The sequence below is a fragment of the Neomonachus schauinslandi genome, chromosome 9 (assembly GCF_002201575.2).
Source record: "Neomonachus schauinslandi chromosome 9, ASM220157v2, whole genome shotgun sequence".
Taxonomy (NCBI): domain Eukaryota; kingdom Metazoa; phylum Chordata; class Mammalia; order Carnivora; family Phocidae; genus Neomonachus; species Neomonachus schauinslandi.
Window position 1 is genome coordinate 25,769,866 of NC_058411.1, and position 20,292 is coordinate 25,790,157.

Genomic DNA, 20,292 nt, shown 5'->3' on the forward strand with positions numbered 1-20,292 from the left:
GATTAGGCTAAAATTAATCCTCCAACTGAAATTTAGCATTTCCTTCATAGACATGTAGGAAACTGTCTGCAGCAGTGTTCATACGATTTTATTACCAAAAAACAAAAAAACCAATATATCTTTTTTCATATTACTTTAGAGATGTTACAGGTATCTCAAAATATTGCAACATGTACCATACTTTTGAAATTATGGTGATTATTAGACCGGCTGGTGGTCTTGTTTATTGAATTGTTAATAAAAAACACATATATTACTACGTCTAAAATCTCTTTATTGTTATGCTCCCCCTGGGAGAATGCTTTCTCACTTTAGTGATGGTTTCCCAATTGCCTGATCCACTTCCTTCTCCCTCATGGGAAGCCCAAAGATGGAAACATTCAGCCTCAAACATAGAGTCCATGTCAGTCCAGACTGAAACAACCTGTGAGGAAAATCATGCAAACTACCTATCCTTAGCAAATGGTCCATTACTTATAAAAACAACTGGACAATCAAAGATCACTAAATATATGAGGAAATATAGTAATACAAACCAGAAAGAATGAGATGAATGAACAGAACTAATCTAGAAGAATTAAATAAAATGCAAAAAACAGAAAGGAACTTTCAACAAACTAAAAAAGTCAAAGAGATGTGAAAAAATATTTATGATATTGTGATTTATATTAAGAAATATATATTTGGGGGGTGCCCTGGGTGGCTCAGTTGGTCATGATCTCAGGGTTGTGAGACTGAGCCCTGAGTTGGGCTCTGTGCTCAGTGGGGAGTCTGCTTGAGATTCTCTCTCTCCCTCCCTCTGCCCCTCCCCCCCATGCACACTCTCTCTAAAATAAATAAATACATGTTTTAAAAGAAGAATTTAAAGAAATATGCATTTGGTCTCCACTCCCATCTCTGGTATAGGGTACCTAAAACCTCTGGAACTTCCTAAGTGATGAGCGTGGTAAAGGTGCCTTTCGTTATGCCAATGTGGTGACTTTGGGAATGCCCTGGGTCACCGTCAGGATGCGGGCTGGTCACCAGAGGAACCAACCATGTGATCAAAGGGCTGGAACTTCCGGTCCCATCTTGCTGACCTCTAGGAATGGGAGAGGGCCTGGAGATGGGAAATCAATCACCAATGGTCAAAGATTTAATCAATGGTGCCTATGTAATGATGCTTTCATAAAAATGCAAAAGGAGAGCATCCAGGTTGGTGCACACGTGGAGATCTGGGGGAGCCTGGCACACCTGGAGAGGGCAGAGAAGTTCTGTACCCTTTCCCCATAATTTGCCCTATGCGTCTCTTCCATCTGGCCATTCCTGAATTATATCCTTTTATAATAAACCAGTGAGCTAGTAAGCGAAACGTTTCTCGGAGTTCTGTGAGCCACACCAGCAAATTAATCAAATGGAAGGAAGGAGAGAGCTGTAGGAACCTCTGATTTGGGGCTGGTCGATCAGAAGTCCAGGTAAGGACCTGGCCTTGCGACTGGTGTCCAAAGTCAGGCAAAGGCGGAGGAAGTGGGGAATGACACAGTCTTATAGTACTGAATCCTTTAACTGCGCAATCTGATGCTAATCTCTGGGCAGACAGTGCCAGGATTGAGTTGAATTCTCAGCTGCAAACAGGGGACAACTGCTTGGTGCTGTGGGGGAACCCGCCCACCACACTGGAAATAGGACCAGAACCATTTTAATATTATAGCCATGAACTCTAAAAACTAGTCAGAAATCAAAAATAGTTCCTGGATATTAAAATCATACTTGCCAAAGTTAAAAAGGTAAATTGAACAACCCTCTCCTGTCTGGTACTGAATAACAAAATAGACAGGGCTACAGATCAATTTAAAATTTTAGAAGAAAAAGTTCAAGAAACCTCCCAGAATTTAAAGCTAAGAAACAATGAGATCAAAAGAATGAGAAAAAAGTAAACAAAAGCAAAAACAAAAAACATGGAGCATATAGCAAAAGATCCAAAATCCATCTAACAGAAGTTCCACAAGGAGAGGAAGGAGAGGATGAGGGGAATATTTCCCACAGATGGAAGACTTAAATCTGCAGACTGAAATGACTCACCCACTGCAAAGCCAAAATAATGAAAAGTAACACACTAGAACATATCTTGGTAAAATACCTGAACTCTAAAGATAAAGGAGCCTGTAAAAGTTTCTAGGATTCCACGTGGGGGAGGAGAGAAAAAAACAGGTTAGATAGAACTGAGCTTCCATGTCTTCTAAGTGAATCTGAAGGTCTCTTTCATTAGAAGCTAAGTAGTGTAATTATTCCATCAATGGTAATAACCACAAATTTAAGGGGGAAATGGCAAATCCCCTATATTTCCTGATAATAAATCACAAAATTGTAAGAAATGGCTAAAATCTGGGTATCTGTTTTAAGCATCCTGTGAAAAAGCACATATAGCCTGAAAATAACATAAATTTCTCTAAATAACTAAGGTTCCTTATTTTGATAGTCAATTACTAAACTGTCCTGCAAGACAATTACGTCTTAGGGGCAACAAAAGTGTGGGACTAAGTAGTGCCTGACTGCTGTGCTCTTTGAATTCCAATGTCCATTTTCCATCATTCTACCCTATCATCCCTTGTATTGAGGTTATCAATTGTCATTTTTTTACAACTCCTGGTGTATTTATTTTGTGAATTACCACCTTGCTCTACCTTTCCAAATGTGATCATTCTAATCTCTTCTAGTCTAGAAAAACAGATGAGGACATTGTGTCTAATGTAAAAAGGCACAGAGTACAGGTCTTCCTTTAAGAAGAATAAAGTTTAGGGCATTTGTTAAGATTGTTTAAAGATCATTATGGTTTAATATGTGGCCTCTGGAAACAGTACAAAGTGCTAAGAGTTAATGAATTCTGGGACAATGAGGTATGATACTGTGTTTTCTCTGCAAGGCCCTCTGTATCAGAGATTTTCCGAAAGACTTTTTTTTTTATAGAGCTTCTTTCCTTCTTTTGTATGTACCTTCTCTTTATCACATGATCTAGTGATCTTATAAGATTAGCAAATTTACAAGATCAGCAAATCCCCACCTGTCCTGGAAGAGGCGTGTTGCCAGCATATAGTTCATGGAGGTCTTGTGTTCGAGGTAGGACCTGAAAGACAAAGAATGAAACTGGCTATTTCTTAAGTTTGGATGAAGGGAAAAAATATGGAAATAAAGCCATGAATCAAGCACAGAAGTGACAGGTTACTTATATACGGTTTCTTAATAAACGTACGGTTCTCTAAAGTGGCAAAGGAGGAGAAAGTTGCTTAAATTAAAATTATAAAATACCAGAGTAGCAGCAGATACAATAAAATGAAAAGGATAAATGGAGTTGATTTAGAAAGTAAAAAGAAAGAAATGACGGGATTTCTTGGATTAATAAAAAGTGACACCCTATTTCAGAAAATAAAACTGTAAAGTAAAAACAAAGCCACCACCAAAAATCATATATAACTAAGAAAGAGGTCAAATGAAGCCAGGAATGGGGAGAAGCATAAAGGGTGTGAAAATGTAGACAGAAGATGGTTTCAATCATGTTATTTCTCAAGAGCTTTCAATGGCTCCTTGATGCTTACTTCAGGAGGCATACTTTCTCTTCCAAGCTTTCAAAAGTTGGATAAGCTATACCACCAATTCCTTCACACTTTTTCCAGATGGTTCCCCAACATTGATCCTGCCATATAGCCAGACAAGCTCCCTTAAACTACTCTCACACCACACTTCCCAATGATCCTTTTGCCTTGGTCTGGACACCTCCTCACACCCTCTCCACTTATCCACGATCTACCCTTCAAGACGCAGCTCAAGTCCAGTCTGCTGCACAAAGTCCTTCCCTGACAGGACTGCTCTGAGACTATAGAAGCACCCTTGTCTGAACTACCTTAGCCTTTACTGAATGCCCGAAGAGGGACCTGTCATACACTGTCTCATAGAGGAAATTTTTTCTTCTCAGAAAGCAGCATGATACAGCAGGAAAAAAGTCAGATCCAGAGTCAGAATACCTGAATCAAGTCCCCCTGGGTGATCACGGACGAGTCACATTACCTTACTGATTACTTTCCATATCATTAAATTGGAATAACAATGATGTGCATGAAGTACATTATAATGACGAAAAGCCACACAAATGAGCTATTTTTATTATATGTATAAATAATTTCTCCATAATCCCACTGTTAACTCTCAAAGGGCAGGGATCCCACTTAATATTGGTTTTATACTCTGAAGCACCAAGCGTAGTTCTAGACACCTGGCTGATACTCAATAAATATATATTAGTAAAAAGGCATATTTGTGAGTAGATAAATAAATACACCTTCTCCACTCTACATGATGGCAGCTCAATTAGTTTAATATTCTTGGCCTTACTCTGCCTCTTTTCTCAGAGACCCAGGAGAGGTGGAGTGACTTAACCAGATTGGTAATTTAGGAAGAATAAACAGAAACGCATCAATGAGCACCTCCCATTTTTCTCTTGGGAGACAATTTCCCCTTAGGAGGTACATATCCTCTACTGGTCCTACAGGGTCAGGTGCTCCTCCCACAAAGCCCAGTCTAACCTCGCCTATAAATGGGCATGTAAATCTGCCCATATCAGGAGTTCAACAAAAAGGGTGTTTGCTTGTAGATAGATATAATCAAATCTCCCAACCTAGACTTGATTAGGAAAGAAGGAGATATTTTGGCCTCCATCTCTCTTAGTCTTTGTCTTACTCCCATTGGTTCAGAACCAAACCAGTAAAACCAAACCAAACATTATTGGTCTATTATAAGAGACCCCAACATTACCTGTAATTGGTTCCTTAGAAAAGGCACTTAAATTAAGGTCCTGACTCTTGAAATACTCAAGAGTAGAGGTTTCCACTTTCATTAATTAAAAGATATGTTTTCTAGGAACTGCAAATATTTAAATTCTTCAAAAACATATCAAAAGAAAACCCAAGCAATATCTTTCTGTTGTGTTCCTAGGTCTTTGTAAGGTATAATTACATTGATAGAATATTTGTAAGATGAAAGGAAGATTTCTCTATGAACAGCTGGGTTTTCAAAACAAAACAAACAGAAAATGGGTACTTTCTTTTATTCCTCTAAGTTCTAGCTCTATACTTAGAACCACTCATATCCCAACTAGATCAAAAGCCAATCACCAGAGGAAGAGAAATATGTCAACTATAAATAAGTACAGAGATTCTCAACCTTATTGTCATCAAAGAAAAAGCATCACAAGGGACTCTGAGTCTTTGGGTGAACACAAATCTGCTTAGGCATAGGGTAAAAGTCCACAAGGCTGGGCAAAGAGCAAGTGACAAGGTAAAGAACATTAAAGAGAAAGTATAAGCTGAGTATTTTCCCAGAATTCATGCAGAGCTACCCACTGATTGGTTCCCACCAGCCAAAATGGAGAAATCTCACTGAATATGGGGCTCATTTAACAGACATCTCCAAAGACTCTTCAATAGTAAAACTTTCCTAGATCTAAACAAAAAGCTACCCTAAACAAACCATAAAATGTTTTTAAATGAACTGAGTAATGTACAGAATTGTTGAATCACTACATTATACACCTGAAACTATATAACACTGTATGTTAATTATACTGAAATTTTTTTAAAAATGTGTTAGAATGAGCCTGAAAAAGATTAAACTGATCTACAAGTAACATAACTATCAGACCAAAAAACTTTCAAAAGCATTTAAAGAAGGCAATAAAACCCACTCAACTATACATTTATAATGTCCAGCATTCAATTTTTAAAAATCACTGTACATGTGAAGGAAAAAAATGGAAACAAGAGGAAAATCAGTCAATAGAAACAGACTCAGAAATGACAGAGATAACAGAATATCAAATATTTTAAAACAGCTACTATAAATACTATAATATATGCACAAGAATCTAAAAAATCATGGAAATAATGGGGAAAAAAACAAAAAGAAGATACAAACAGAGAATGGATTCTGAAGTTGAAAAATAAAGTAACTGAAATGAACATTTCACTGGAAGGAATTAATAGAAGATTTGAGACTGCAGACAAAAAGATGAATGAATTTAGAAACAGAGAAACAGAAAATCATCCAAAGTAAAGAAAGAAAAAGAGTCTTAAAAAAATGAGCAGAGCCAGACTTATAGTATAGTATCAACCAATTAACAGGTAACCAGAGTCCCAAAAGGAGAAAGGAAAGGAAGGAAATAGAAAAAAAATATATTTGAAGAAATAATGGCCAAAAGTTTTCCAAATTTGATGAAAACTATAAGCCCACAGACCAAGAAGCTCAACAAATCCAAGTGGAAGAAACATGAAGAAAATGACACCAAGGCATATACAGCATAATCAAACTGTTGAAAATGGGCCATAAAGAAATAATCTTAAAAGCAGGCTGAGGGGGAAAAAGACACATTATGCACAGAAAAACAAAAATAAGAATTACCACATGCTTCTTGTCAGAAAAATGCAAGCCAAAAGATAATGGAACATTTTTCAAGTGCTAGGAAAAAAAGAATATCCAGAATATATAAAGAATTCTCACAACTTAATTGTAAGAAAACAAATAACCTCATTTAAAAATGGGTAAAATATTTGATCATCAAAGACATACAAAGAACAAATAAGCACATGAAAAGATGCTCAACATTAGTCATTACGGAAATGCAAATTAAACCATATGTGCTATCGCTACACATCACCTCAGGAGTTAAAATTAAGTTGACCACACCAATTGTTGGTGAGAATGTGGAGGAACTGGAACTCTCATACACTTATTATGGGAATGTAATATGGTACAACCACTCTAGAAAACCGTGTGGCAGTTTCTTAAAAAGTTAAACATAAACACAATATGATCCAATCATTCCACAAATAGGTATTTACCCAAGAGAAGTGAAAGTACATGTCCATACAAAAATTTGTATATAAACATTCAAAGAAGCCTTATTTGTAATAATCAAAAACTGCAAACCAAAATGCCCATCACCAGATGAACAATAAACAAATTCTGGGCTATGCCTATAACAGAACACTACTCAACAATAAAAAGAAATTAAACCACTGATACATGATACAACATGTGTTAATCTAAAAATAATTTTAATAATAATAAAGTAAAAAAAAGACCCAACAAGTAAGAGAAAAACCTGTAGACCTATATTAAATGCTAGGAAATGCAGATTAATCTTCGTAACAGAAAGCACATCATCACTGCCTGGTGACAGGGATAGGCAGGGAAGGGCTGGGAGGGGCAGGTGAGAGGAATTACAAAGAGGCACAAGAAGACTTTTAGAGGTTATGGATATGTTCGTTATGTTGATTTTGTGGTAGTTTCACAGATATATACCTATGTTAAAACTTACCATGTTATACACTTTAAATATATAAAGTTTATAACTCAATAAAGCTGTTTAAAAAATTACATTTATAATACCATTCAAAAGCATGAAATACTAAGTAATGAATTTAAAAAAAAACATACTCAAGACCTTTACACTGAAAACTATAAAACATTGCTAAGAAAAATAGAAGAAGATGTAAATAAGTGCACTTGTCATGATAAACACTGAATGGTGTATGGAACTGTTGAATCACTACATTGTACATCTGAAACCAATAATGACACTGTATGCTAACTAACTGGAATTGAAATAAAAACTTAAAAAGTTAAAAAAAAAAAGACAACCTAAATAAATGGAGATATATCATGTTCATGGTTTGGAAAATTCAGTATTGTTAAAATGTCCACTGTCCCAAAATTAATCTATACACTCAATGCAATCCCAATCAAAAGCCAACAGGCTTTTGTGTAGAAATTGATGAGCGAATTCTAAAATGTCTGGGGAAATACAAAGGACACAATAGTCAAAATACTTTTATTTATTTATAGTCAAAATACTTAAAAAAAAAGTTGGAAGACTTACACTACCTAATTTCAAGACTTAATATAAAGCTATAGTGACTGAGACAGATTAATTAGTGAAGCTGAATAAAGTCCAGAAATAGACCCACACATATACTTGAACTAATTTTCAACAAAGGTGCCAAGGTAATTCAATAGGGTAATTTCAACAAATGGTGCTGAAATAAATGTATATTATATGAAAAGAAATGAACCTCAACCCTTACTTCACACCATACACAAAAATTAAATCAATACTATCCCAGAACAAAATATAAAAGCTAAACTTATAAAACTTTTAGAAGAAAACATAAGAGAAAAAGCTTTATGACGTTAGGGTTGGCAAAAATTTCTTAGATAGGAAACACAGAATGCATAAATCTTTTAAAAATTGACTTCACTGAAATTTAAAACTTCTGTTCTTTAAAAATCACCATTATATGGGCGCCTGGGTGGCTCAGTTGGTTAAGCGACTGCCTTCAGCTCAGGTCATGATCCCAGGGTCCTGGGATCGAGTCCCGCATCGGGCTCCCTGCTCTGCGGGGAGCCTGCTTCTCCCTCTCCCACTCCCCCTGCTTGTGTTCCCTCTCTCGCTGTGTCTCTCTCTGTCAAATAAATAAATAAAATCTTAAAAAAAAAAATAAAAATCACCATTATAGGGGCGCCTGGGTGGCTCAGTCGTTAAGCGTCTTACTTTGGCTCAGGTCATGATCCCAGGGTCCTGGGATCGAGCCCTGCATCAGGCTCCCGGCTCAGTGGAAAGCCTGCTTCTCCCTCTCCCACTCCCCCTGCTTGTGTTCCCTCTCTCTCTATGTCTCTATCAAAAAAATAAATAAAATCTTTAAAATAAATAAATAAATAAATAAAAATCACCATTATAGAAATGAAAAAACTTGGGGCACCTAGGTGGTTCAGCCGGTTAAGCGTCTGACTTCAGCTCAGGTCATGATCTCGGGGTCCTACGATCGAGCCCTGCCCTATGTAGGGCTCTGCACTCAGCAGGGAGTCTGCTTCTCCCTCTCCCTTTCCCTTTGCCCCTCCCCCTGCTTGTGCACTCTGTCTCTCAAATAAATAAAATCTTAAAAAAAAAAAAAAAAAAGAAATGAAAAAGCTAGCCACAGACTTGGAGAAGATATTAATATTCTCAATATAAATATCTAAGAAAGGACTTGTATCAAGAGCCCTTTATAACACAATAACAAAAAAATAAAAATCCTAAATTTAAAATGGGAAAAAAGAAGATAGACAAACGGCCAATAGTGCATGAAGGCTCAATATCATTATTCATCAGAGAAAAGCAAATTAAAACCAGAGAGATACACTACATGCCCACTAGGATGTCTAAAATTAAAAAGCCTGACAATACCAAGTGTTGACAAAGAGGAGGAGCAACTAGAACTCTCATACACTCTTGGTAAAATGTAAAACGGTACTATAACTTACTTTATTTTCAAATCAAGATAATGATGATCATAAAATTTTTACAAGTGTCTAACCCGGGTTAAGGGGCTATTACAAAGGAGGTGGGTGATTTTTTTAAAAGGAATAATGCACAGGTAGATTAAATTACTGTTAATGCTCTAGTTATTGGGTTGGGTAATACTCACACCACTATAAATAAATACACAAAGAAAGAAAGACACAAATGGAAAGCAATGATGACACTGTGTCACAATTAACCCAATTCTGTGGACCTGAGGCACAGATAAAAAAAAAAAAAGGTAGTCACCTCACCCATATATTTCCCATGTCTCTGATGTAGGGAATATGCGAATAAATCCACCTCTCCGATCATTTTCTTCCTTCACTCTCCGTAAAACTTTGATCTATATAAAGAGAAAATCAAGTAAGTACCCATTTTGAAAACTGTAATCCATGTGTTTATAGGGCAGAGGAAGAGAGTTACAACCCACAAATATGAAAGAAGCATGAAGGGAGAAATTAATTCCATTTAAGATGCTATTTTCTGAGAACAAGTTTCTCCCATCTTGAATCTTTCTCTTTTCAGTGTAAGATATAAGGTGGTCATCAACATTATAAATCACTCACTAATGTTCACTGAACCCTGTGTTAGCCCACAAAGGCCTGAAATGGAGTTATCTTTACCTCCTCCATTGACAGACCAAGCACAGAACCACCTAACTTCCCCGGCACCTTCTCTCGGGCTGAGCCCACAAGGTTTTTCATTTCCGCATCACTGGCAGAGAGTGGACGGGAACGCTAAGGAGAAGGAAAAACAGAAACAAACAAAATGTTTTCATCATCTTTCTTCATTTGTCTCTATTCAGTCCCTCAACATCATTATCTTTCCTATTATGGATAAGCTCAAACCCAAAGCCCATTTTCTGTAATTACTCTCTTAGCCTGAAACCCTGGGAAATAAATGAAAGCTAGCAGACTCAAAGGCAAGAAGAGAAAACGGAATAGAAGAAAAACACTATGGGCTGAGAAGAAAACAAGAAGAAAAACAAGAAAGATGTCCACATGACTTTCTAATCCAGTACTTAATCCTAACCCTGGTTTTAGAGGACTTCTGACATTTTCAAAGATATCTGAAAATCTGAAATCTGAAAATAACCACCATATAAGATTAAATGTGTATTTATTTCAGTAAATAACAATATTCTTTACAGCAGTGGGGAAGGGGAGTTAGGAGAAATGAGACATAAGACAGAAAACCAAGGAACAATCTATTATGTCACAGGTGAAAACTGGGCCATGAGATGTTTCAGAACTCTAGTATGGGGGAGGGGATGGAAATTGAGGTTAATAGTCATCAGTGACACAGAAAAGAGCTGTGACCAAAAGAAACACTGTAGCTGCTGAGGACTTCAAGAAACCTGTTCAAGGACCACACTGCTCTGGGCACTCCAAGGAGGCAGCCAAATGGGCCACGCTCCTCACAGTCTTCTGAACGGGGATCACAAAGGTCATCTACAATGAAAGTTTTAAGTAATTTTGATGTTACGTGAGCAAAGAAATATAAAGGTAACAAAGGAAGTCAGATGGTATAAAGCATGTGAACACACTATCACTGAAAGAGATAAAGTGACTGATAAGACAAGTGTATCTGCCAACAGAAAGCATAAGCAGTAACTCAAGAAATGTGCATGCAAATTGTCTTTCTAAATTCCTAGAACTAACTATGATGAGAGAAAAGCAGTCCTATTGTCAGGAACTACTGTTTATTTTTCTCTTTGCGTACACTGCCTATGGAAAAACTTTCAACCTTCTCAGCAATACTCACTGTTACAGACTGTTTATGTCCCTCCACAAATTCATATGTTCAAGCCCTAACCCCCAATTTGATGGTATTTGGACATGGGGCTTTTAGGAGGTAATCAGGATTAAAGGAGGTCATGAGGGTGAGACTCTGGCCTGATGAAATTAATGCCCTTAAAAGAAGAGGCATCAGAGAGCTGTACTCTCTCTCTCTCTGCCCGACCATGTACAAAGAGGTCATGTGAGCACAGAGCAAGATGGCAGTTATCTACAAGCCAAGAACAGAGACCTCAGAATGAAACCTGCCTTGCTGGCACCTTGATCTTGGGACTTCCCAGCCTCCAGAACTGTGAGGAATAAGTTTCTGTGGTTTAAATCACCAAGTCTATGGTACTTGGTTATGGTAGCCCAAGGCAGACTAATAATACACACTTGTACACATCATGAATGCTTTTACCTTTGACACAAGGGAGACCAATACATACTAATCTTCAAAGCTAGTATGGGAGTTATAAAAGATAGATTTCCTGATAGGCAACTCCATGATGAGATACCTTTATAGCGAAAACCCATGAAATCAGCAGATATAAGCAACACGGAAAGGCAAGGACTTTTACTTGTTTAGCTTTCCCTGTGGTATCTTCAGCACCCAGAACAGTACTTGGCACGGAGGAGGAGATCAATAAATATTTGATGAAGAAGTAAGTAAATGAATGAATGTGCTGACATGCAGATTAATCATAGTTAGAACTAAACTTTGCAGAGGATTTGGGGGAAAAATTTAATTCCTTTCCAATCTGTGGGAATGCATTAAGCAGTACATGTTGGGATGAGAGGGGTATCAAGGTGAAACTTTAAAGATTTAGGAAGGGAATCACATAAGTAATATGATCTTTTCAAACAATTTTAAAGTGCAAACACTTATTTAGTGACAATTTAGTAAAGCCAAAATATTAACTGGATGCTTTAAGGACTTTTCTCATTTCACACACCACTTATCGTTGGTTAAAAATACTTTATTTCACATGTGATGACATGGCTCTAATCAGAAAGCTACTGGCAGTCAAGTGCCTTATCCAAGGTCAAGTTGCCTCATCACTCACACTATTTACAAGTACCTTAAAGTCCTCTGAAATTATGTAAGAGAGAATATGAAGTAAGCACTCATTTAAATGATATAATAGAAATAAAGATTAAACATTTTAGAATAGAAAAACTTATTTAAAATGTTGATAAGCTAAAATCTGTATTAAAGGTTAGTAATAAAAATATTTTAGGAAATAGTTATTAGCTATTAGAATAGTTTTAAGAAATACATGGTTGGGGTGCCTGGGTGGCACAGTCGGTTAAATGTCTGACTCTTGGTTTTGGCTCAGGTCGTGATCTCAGGGTCATAAGATCAAGCCCCCTGTCAGGCTCTGCGCTCCACATGGAGTCTCATTGAGATTCTCTCTTCCCCTCCCGCTCATGCTCACGCTTTCTCTAAAATAAATAAATCTCTAAAAAATAAAAAAGAAAGAAATACATGGTCATATTTGCAAGAACATGGATCAAATCACTATTGAATAACATCTAATTGGGCACCCCCAATTTTTGTTCTTTAAATTTTTTTTCTGTTTGTTTTTTGTCTTTCTTTTGTTTTTGTTGTTCATTTTCTTGTCTGTTTTTTTTTATTATTGGTTTTGTCATTTTATTTTTCTTTTTGATCTTATGATCTTTTTTAGGACCTAATTTTCATCTTGTGGAATTGCTCTGAGATGGAACAATACTCCTGGCTTCCAGTGACTGAGATTACAATGATGTTGCCACCTTCCTCTACTAATCTAAACCTGCTCCTAGAAACACTGAACTAACACCCCCAAAATTCTCAGTCTTCTCTCCCAAGTCACTTTCAAAGAGTTGTCTCCATACAGGTTCACAAACACTCCTTTGTTATGCACAGCCCACAGTTCTAACTCTAGCCACTTGTGCATGCATGTGGGCTGTCTAGGTGAGGCATGGAAGAATTCAGGAGATGCTCCAGGCTGGGGCCTTTGGGAGGTTTGAAAATGGAAGGGGCTGAGGGGTAATGGTGTTTGTTAGGTGAGCGCTCTAGCTGTGAACTCCCATAAGCTGATGACTTTACTCTTTTATTGCCACAAATATCACCAGGCTGCAAAGAAAAAGGTCAACGTGCTCCAAGAGGTAAAAAAGATAGCTAGAAACTCCTTTTAACTCTTCACCTATTTACCTCAAACTAAACTATTAAGAAGGCTGAGAGGGAGAGAGATGTGCAAGTTGTAGCTACTGTTGTCTATGTATCTCAGATGCCTCTCTAAAATCCACCCAGGTCTCCTATGTCTTCGGGGAAGCTGCTGAAAAATATCAGACTAGAATGTCAGAAGTATTTTGCCAATCTCAGCTTTTCAATAAATTTGAGATTAGAGGGGCGCCTGGGTGGCTCAGTTGGTTAAGCGACTGCCTTCGGCTCAGGTCATGATCCTGGAGTCCCGGGATCGAGTCCCGCATCGGGCTCCCTGCTCGGCAGGGAGTCTGCTTCTCCCTCTGACCCTCCTCCCTCTCATGCTCTCTGTCTCTCATTCTCTCTCTCGCAAGTAGATAAAATCTTAAAAAAAAAAAAAAAGAAAAAAAAAATTTGAGATTAGAGAGAATGTTCTTGATCAGCATAATATCTGCTGTACTGGTCTACAGAGACATGTGTCTACACAGGTACAACACAGTACTATCGTCATAGACAACTGGTTGAATCCTACCAACATTTGTTAATGAGATGGACTATTAAGAAATGTGACCTGAATTATAGACACAGGTGAGAGAAAAGGCAGAGAAAAAGGGGGAGAAGAAAGGGTAACAAAGAAAAAAGAAAGAAAGGAGATAGAAATGCTTATGAGTGCCAAGAAGACATACCTGGAGATTAAAAGCAAAGCCAAAAAAAAAAGGGAATCAGACTGATTTGGAAGGCCATCAGGACTGCCAAAAACAAGAGCAAAACACTCCAAGTGCAAGCCATTCTGTGATTTTGATCTTGTGCATTTATCAGCGCAGGGAACTGACTGAATGCACTAAGGAAATAAAGTTCCTCTGAATTTAGAGAGAACCATTGCCTCTGTCTAGATGACACAGGATTTTAACTACTGGGTGCTCAGATAGATTTTAAACCACCAAATGATTGCCTAGAGGTCAGAATTCTGCCATGCAACATGCATCAAAGATATAAAATTATCATTAGTACAACTTATGATTTAGAAACAGACCCAGAGAAGAAAGCTTTACACATCTAACCTTTATTACTAGGGAAGAATTGACTGAGAATGTGAAATCGTTGAGATGAGGAACCACCTGTCGCCACTAAAAGTAGTAAAAAACAGATGTTGGAATCAGAAAAATGATTCTCAGCCTAAAGAAAGCTGGCAGGTACCAGCACTGAGAAGAACTGAACAAAACACAGAATATGAAAAAGTTGAGATATCATAAAAGATACAATCATAATTGAGGGGCAAGAATAAAACCTGTTTGACAGAGAACATATACAAGGAATAAAAATGTCCTAAGGTAGTTTTACAAAGTTTGGAATTCTGTGTTAGAAACAAATTAACAAGAAATAGCTCAATTTGTATGTGACACATGTTGCCACCTTTAAACTGGTAAAATCCAGTTTAAAAAGCAAAATGAATTAATGTTATCAAATGAAATAAAAGGAACAAAAAGGACCACAAATGAATAAATCAGGTGGGAAATAAACAAAAAATGGCTATAGAGAAGGTCCAAATGTAATTGATAACCAGAAATATATTCTGAAATCAGGGGAGGGAAAAAAAAAAAAAGAAAGTAAGTAGACTTGTGTTACAGTCAAAAAGAGATATGCAACATCTGGAAATTTGGAATAAATATAAGTCAGCAGGTCTGAGAGACATGCATCTTGTTATTAAGGGAACTGGCTTTAAAAAACAAAACAAAAAACTTACCAAAACCACTTACAATCATGTTTGAAAAATCATGAAGAACTGAGGAGGTACCAGAGGATTAGAAAAAAACAAATGAGGTACCAATCTTCAAAAACGTAAGAAGTGTGCTTCTGGTGATTACCGCCTGGTAAGTCTAACTTGAATCCCTAGTAAAATAATGGAACAAATATTAAAAGAAAAAAAAATTCCGTAAACATTTAGAGTTTAATGAGCTCATGAAGAATAAGTATGGAGACTGTTTTATTTATTTTAAAACATGCTTTAAAATGTTTATTTTTAGGACAAAATTACAAAAAGGGGGGAATAAAACAAATAAATACATTTAATGTCTTTGGGTTTTACAAAAACATTTATACAAATTTCATAAAATTTTTATTCTAAATTATATTTCTAATTGGGGCTTAGTGTCATAACATAATGAATAAAACACATCAACAAAAATTGAAAAGAGTTAAAAGATGTAATGTAGGATAAACAGCAGTGAATCACATTAGGAAGTGATTTTCAGAATGGGTATTGATTGAGCATTACTTAGAATCTTCACTGATGTCTGGGAGGATGGATAAGTAAAAAGATAATAAAGTAATCAATTTGCATTTGTAGATGACAGCAAATGTGAAAAGAATGGCTACAGATAAGAATATCGAAATAACTCCCAATACTGGCCATCAAATGGGTAAAAGGAAAATCAACAGGACTCAAAAGTGTGAAGGGGACTATGTGTCCAAGGTAAACTGTGTCCAGAACTATCCCAAATATTTACCTATGCTTTATCGTTTCTTTCCCACCATACCTCCATGTACGTATTATTATCTTCATTTGACAGACGTGGGTAGTGAGCCTCAGAGACGTAAGGGAATTTGCCCAAAGTCTAACAGCTAGCTAGTTACTGGCAGAGCAAATCTGAACCCGGGGCTATCTGACTCTAAAGTCCATGTGCTTTCCACAAAACCATGCCATCTGCCTTGGAACCCCAAAAAATGATTTCTGGATGAGTAGGAAATCTGAACCGCAGGCATTCAAGGGGAGGAAGAAATGTAGAAAGAGACAATGGATTAAGAAGGAATAGTCAAACAACAGGCAAAAAACTGGACTGCATGATCTGACAGCAACAGAAAAAGAAAACATGACAAAGTGTCCATGGCCAGAGCAGAGAACTTGTTTTCGTTTTTAACTCAGCTCTGACAAAACCACCATGGAGTTGAGAACGCTTCATTAACAGAAAGATGGTGACAGAGTAGAACACTGTGAAGAACAAGAAGAGTCAAAGAATTCTACACGTATAAAGTTGACTAAATAAAGCAAAAAAGGCTTTATGTCACATGAGCAGTGTTCTAATACACAACCATGAGGGAGAGGCCTTGCTCCACCACAGGCTATTGCAACCTATGGCCATTCAAGCAACGGAGCTAGACAGATGTAAGAGAAGGGAAATTAAGATTAGAATTACAGGGGTGCCTGGGTGGCTCAGATGATTGAGCATCTGCCTTCGGCTCAGGTCATGATCCCAGGGTCCTGGGATCGAGCCCCGCATCGGGCTCCCTGCTCCGTGGGGGGCCTGCTTCTCCCTCTCCCTCTGCTTCTCCCCCTGCTCATGTTCTCTCTCTCTGTATCTCTGTGTCTCGAATGAATAAATAAATCTTAAAAAAAAAAAAAAAAAAGATTAGGATTACATATCAAAGACACTTCTTTGGAATTGAGAAGACCATGAATTAAGCATTTTTAAAGTTCTCCTGAAGTAAGAGTAGATAGCCCTAAAAGGTATGCAGAATGTAAGCTCTTTGAAGTCAACAGCTTTGGGGCTTTTTTTGTGGTTGTTTTTTGGTTAGTTTTGTTTTCTGTTTATTTGCCACAGAGAGCAGCTAGCATACCTAGGTACCTGCTAAACTTATAAAACACTAAACATTACAGAGTTTCAAATTCTACCAACTAAACACCAAGACTTGTATCATGGAATCGCATTAACCAGTTACCAAACACTAGACAACCAGTAAACCTTTTTTTCATTTCTTGGACTCATGTAAAGTACCTTGTCAAAAACAGTAGCTGTGAGAGTTACAATTAAAGCTCCCAAGCCGTCCGGCAACTGGATCAGAGAGTACCAAGGCCAAAATAAATATCCTGGAGCTTCTTGCCGAAGAACTACCAGTTGCAGGGGCACACTTAGGTCTCAAACATCTACAGCATCATTTCAAAGCCTCAACTAGCAGAAGCAGGATCCTCACTGCTACCCAATCACTTCAACAAGATGTTCAAAACAAAACAAAGATCTTCACAGAAGAAAATGACAGTTAATCTCAAATACGGCTAACAAGGACAGTTATTTTTAAAGGCAGCATCTCAGACACTTATTATGCCAAAGGTTCTAACTCATAAAACCGCAAATCACTACATATAAGAAATATGTACAATCAAATGCAGCCCAATACCCAATGTGAAAATGTTTCCAATATGAAGCCACTGACAACAGTACCTTTCATAAGACATCTGAAGAAAAGGAAGGGTGTCTGTGAACTATATTTCCTTCCTGGAATATTCTGGTCAAAGCGATAGATATGTCTCTAAATCCTGTTCGTCATTTAAATCCAACCGCCTCCTTTGCAGCACGATCACTATCAGGAAAAGAGGACTCATAAATTCCTGCAGCCTCTACTCTTGCATTCTGTATCTGGAAAGACCTCTGTGCATTCATTTTCACTTACTCTATGTTATTAAAGTTCAAAAAGCAGGTGCATCAAACACGGGCTGTGAAAGAGCAAAGCTTTCCATTTGGGGACTGGAAATAAGAATCTGAATGAAGTCTCCAAATGATCCAGAACTTACCAGTTTGGCATCTGAGGACTGACACTGTGCAGACACTGGACGCTACAAAAGACAGAAAAATGGAATAAAGCCTTATCTTCTCCTACCATACCGAGGTTTTCCAACTCCTACGTCTATGATTTCACAAAGGAGAAGATGATCTCCAAGCAAAAAACAAAAGCAAGAACTCTACACTTTGTGCTTGTAAGACCAGAGCATTTATTATGTTTCGTACCACTTTCTCCTACAGTGTATCTACCCAGTTTCGTCTTCTCAGCAGGAGCCCACAATCCTACTGTCGCATCCTGAAGTCAACTACTCCACCTGATAAATTTGTTCCAGAGCACACAGAACTAATCTACAGTTTCTTTACCCTTTAAATAAAAGTGTCCTGTAGGCTGCTTATGGATGAAGTCATGCCATGACCTACCAGTTAGCAAAACAAATGGCGGATGGATTCTCTACAATTTGCAAAGAGTGGTCAATAAAGGCTGAGAGGCAGGCTAAGAGAAGGGGTCAATTCATCCAAGAATGACATACATCTAACCCCTAGAGTAAAACTTGGCAGAAACTCTGTGAAAGCTGCACAGAAACATTCACAATCCTTTACACACAATCCTGTGGCTCCTGCCACAGATACTGCAGGAAACTCTCTGCAAAGGAATGTGATGGCCTAAATTCAGTTTTGTTAGTACACCTAGGGTAATCCTCTGCTTTTTCTTATTAAAAATAAGAGAACCTTTTGATCTGTGATGATGTACTGATCAAGAACAACCTCGCTGCCTGGTTTTCCTTCTAATCCAAGATAACAATACCCCCTTAAAATCCAGTACACCCTGTCCCACATCACAACTCTAATACTAACAGGGGACAATCCTAGAGCAGGTGGTCACAGACTGCATCTAGCTCAAAGACATGTTATGTTTCGTCTGCAAAGTATTTTTTCTTTAATTGGACCAGCTGGCAGTATTTTAAAATAAGACTTCTTATTTCTCTTGACAGTATGAAGGTCTGACAACACATGGCCCACACTCACGTATGGCAATGATCAGTTAGAGTACATCAGCAAAACAGCTGCCCCTTTTTGATATGGGGCACAGGCTCCAGTCTAGCAGAGCCACGTCCCTCTCAGCTGTGTTGTACCTGGCCCTCTCACTCATTCCCATTGTCTGCCTGCAGCCCCTCTAGGCATTTGAGTTTGCAGACCCTGACAAGTGAGAAGTAGAACTGCGCGAGGAAGAGTGATGAGTGTGGCAGAGAGAAATAGCACTACTCCAAATGAGACCAGCAAGCTGAAGGGAAAAGAGAAGAACGAGCAGTGGCAGGAGAAGGGAGAAGTGGAGGAGGAACGGATGGAGGGCAGAAGAAAGGGAAAGGGGAGGCAGGGGGAAAAAGGGGCTATTTCTGCCTTCAAAGAGCTTACAGTCTAGCAGAGGAACACTGGACAATTTCAAAGCAACAAATCGATGAATGCCAAAACCATGCACCAGAGAACAAGTAAGTCCATTGAAATAAAAAATAAAGGTCATGATAGAATGGGATGGATTTAATAGGAAACGATCTCTAGACTTCTGAGCAGGCAAGGTCATCAATCCAGATGGGAAGAGAGGAGGAAGGTGGACCTTTTAGATAAGAAGAAATGTTAAAGGCAACGAACACACATGGAAACTAGCCAGGTCTAGACAGGCAGGGATGGATTAGATGATGGAATGAGCAGGCAGAACGATGAGCTGATTGGTTTAACTGGAACACAAATGCAGAGGACACAAAGACTGGAGCAATGCTTGATCAAGTGATGCTTCAGACACGCACAGGATTCTGTAGGCATTTATCTCATTGAACCTCAATTAACACCTCATGATCACTGAGCACTTGTAGAGAAGATAATATTTCAATCGAGCATCTTCTTTACAAAGCTAGCCTGAAGATCAAAACAACGTAGCAGAATAATGACTAGGAATTTGTAGGCTCCCTCTCTGTGCCTTGTTTCTGAGCATATCAATTTGAGGAAAAAAGCAGGTGATTCTTAAAGAGAAAAAAAGGACACAGATAACGAAAAAAGAAGGCAAAAGAAAAGAAAAACAAAAAGCAGACAGTAAGTTAGTTTGAAAGCATTGAAAGCATATGCTATTAGCCATAGCTGAATATAACTGCCTCCCATCTGGAATGATCCCCAAATAATTTCCTGTTCTAAGTGATGTCATATCCACTGTGCTTCAGCTCACTCATTTACATCAGCTACCACTTTCCAATAAGCCTTGCTGGGCTCCTTGCTGCTGAATTTGCTTACCTGAGGTTTCTGGAAAGGGTTTCGCCTGGAAGACTCAAAGGTGGGATAAATTGGCCGGGTTGATGCCCTCTGGGCAGGATCCTGGCACACAAATCCTGAATGGGGAACGGCAAACATTAAAACCTGCCA

At 38.0% G+C, this 20,292-nt stretch overlaps 1 protein-coding gene across 1 annotated transcript in view; it reads right to left on the reverse strand.

Annotated features, from left to right (window-relative positions):
- The window catches only part of TTLL5 (tubulin tyrosine ligase like 5), a 274,932-nt gene that overhangs the window by 187,477 nt on the left and 67,163 nt on the right, over positions 1-20,292 (reverse strand). The window contains 4 exon segments of the mRNA XM_021679581.1: positions 3,041-3,103; positions 9,619-9,710; positions 9,991-10,104; positions 20,164-20,258. Of these exon segments, the coding sequence (XP_021535256.1) occupies positions 3,041-3,103; positions 9,619-9,710; positions 9,991-10,104; positions 20,164-20,258 (364 nt within the window).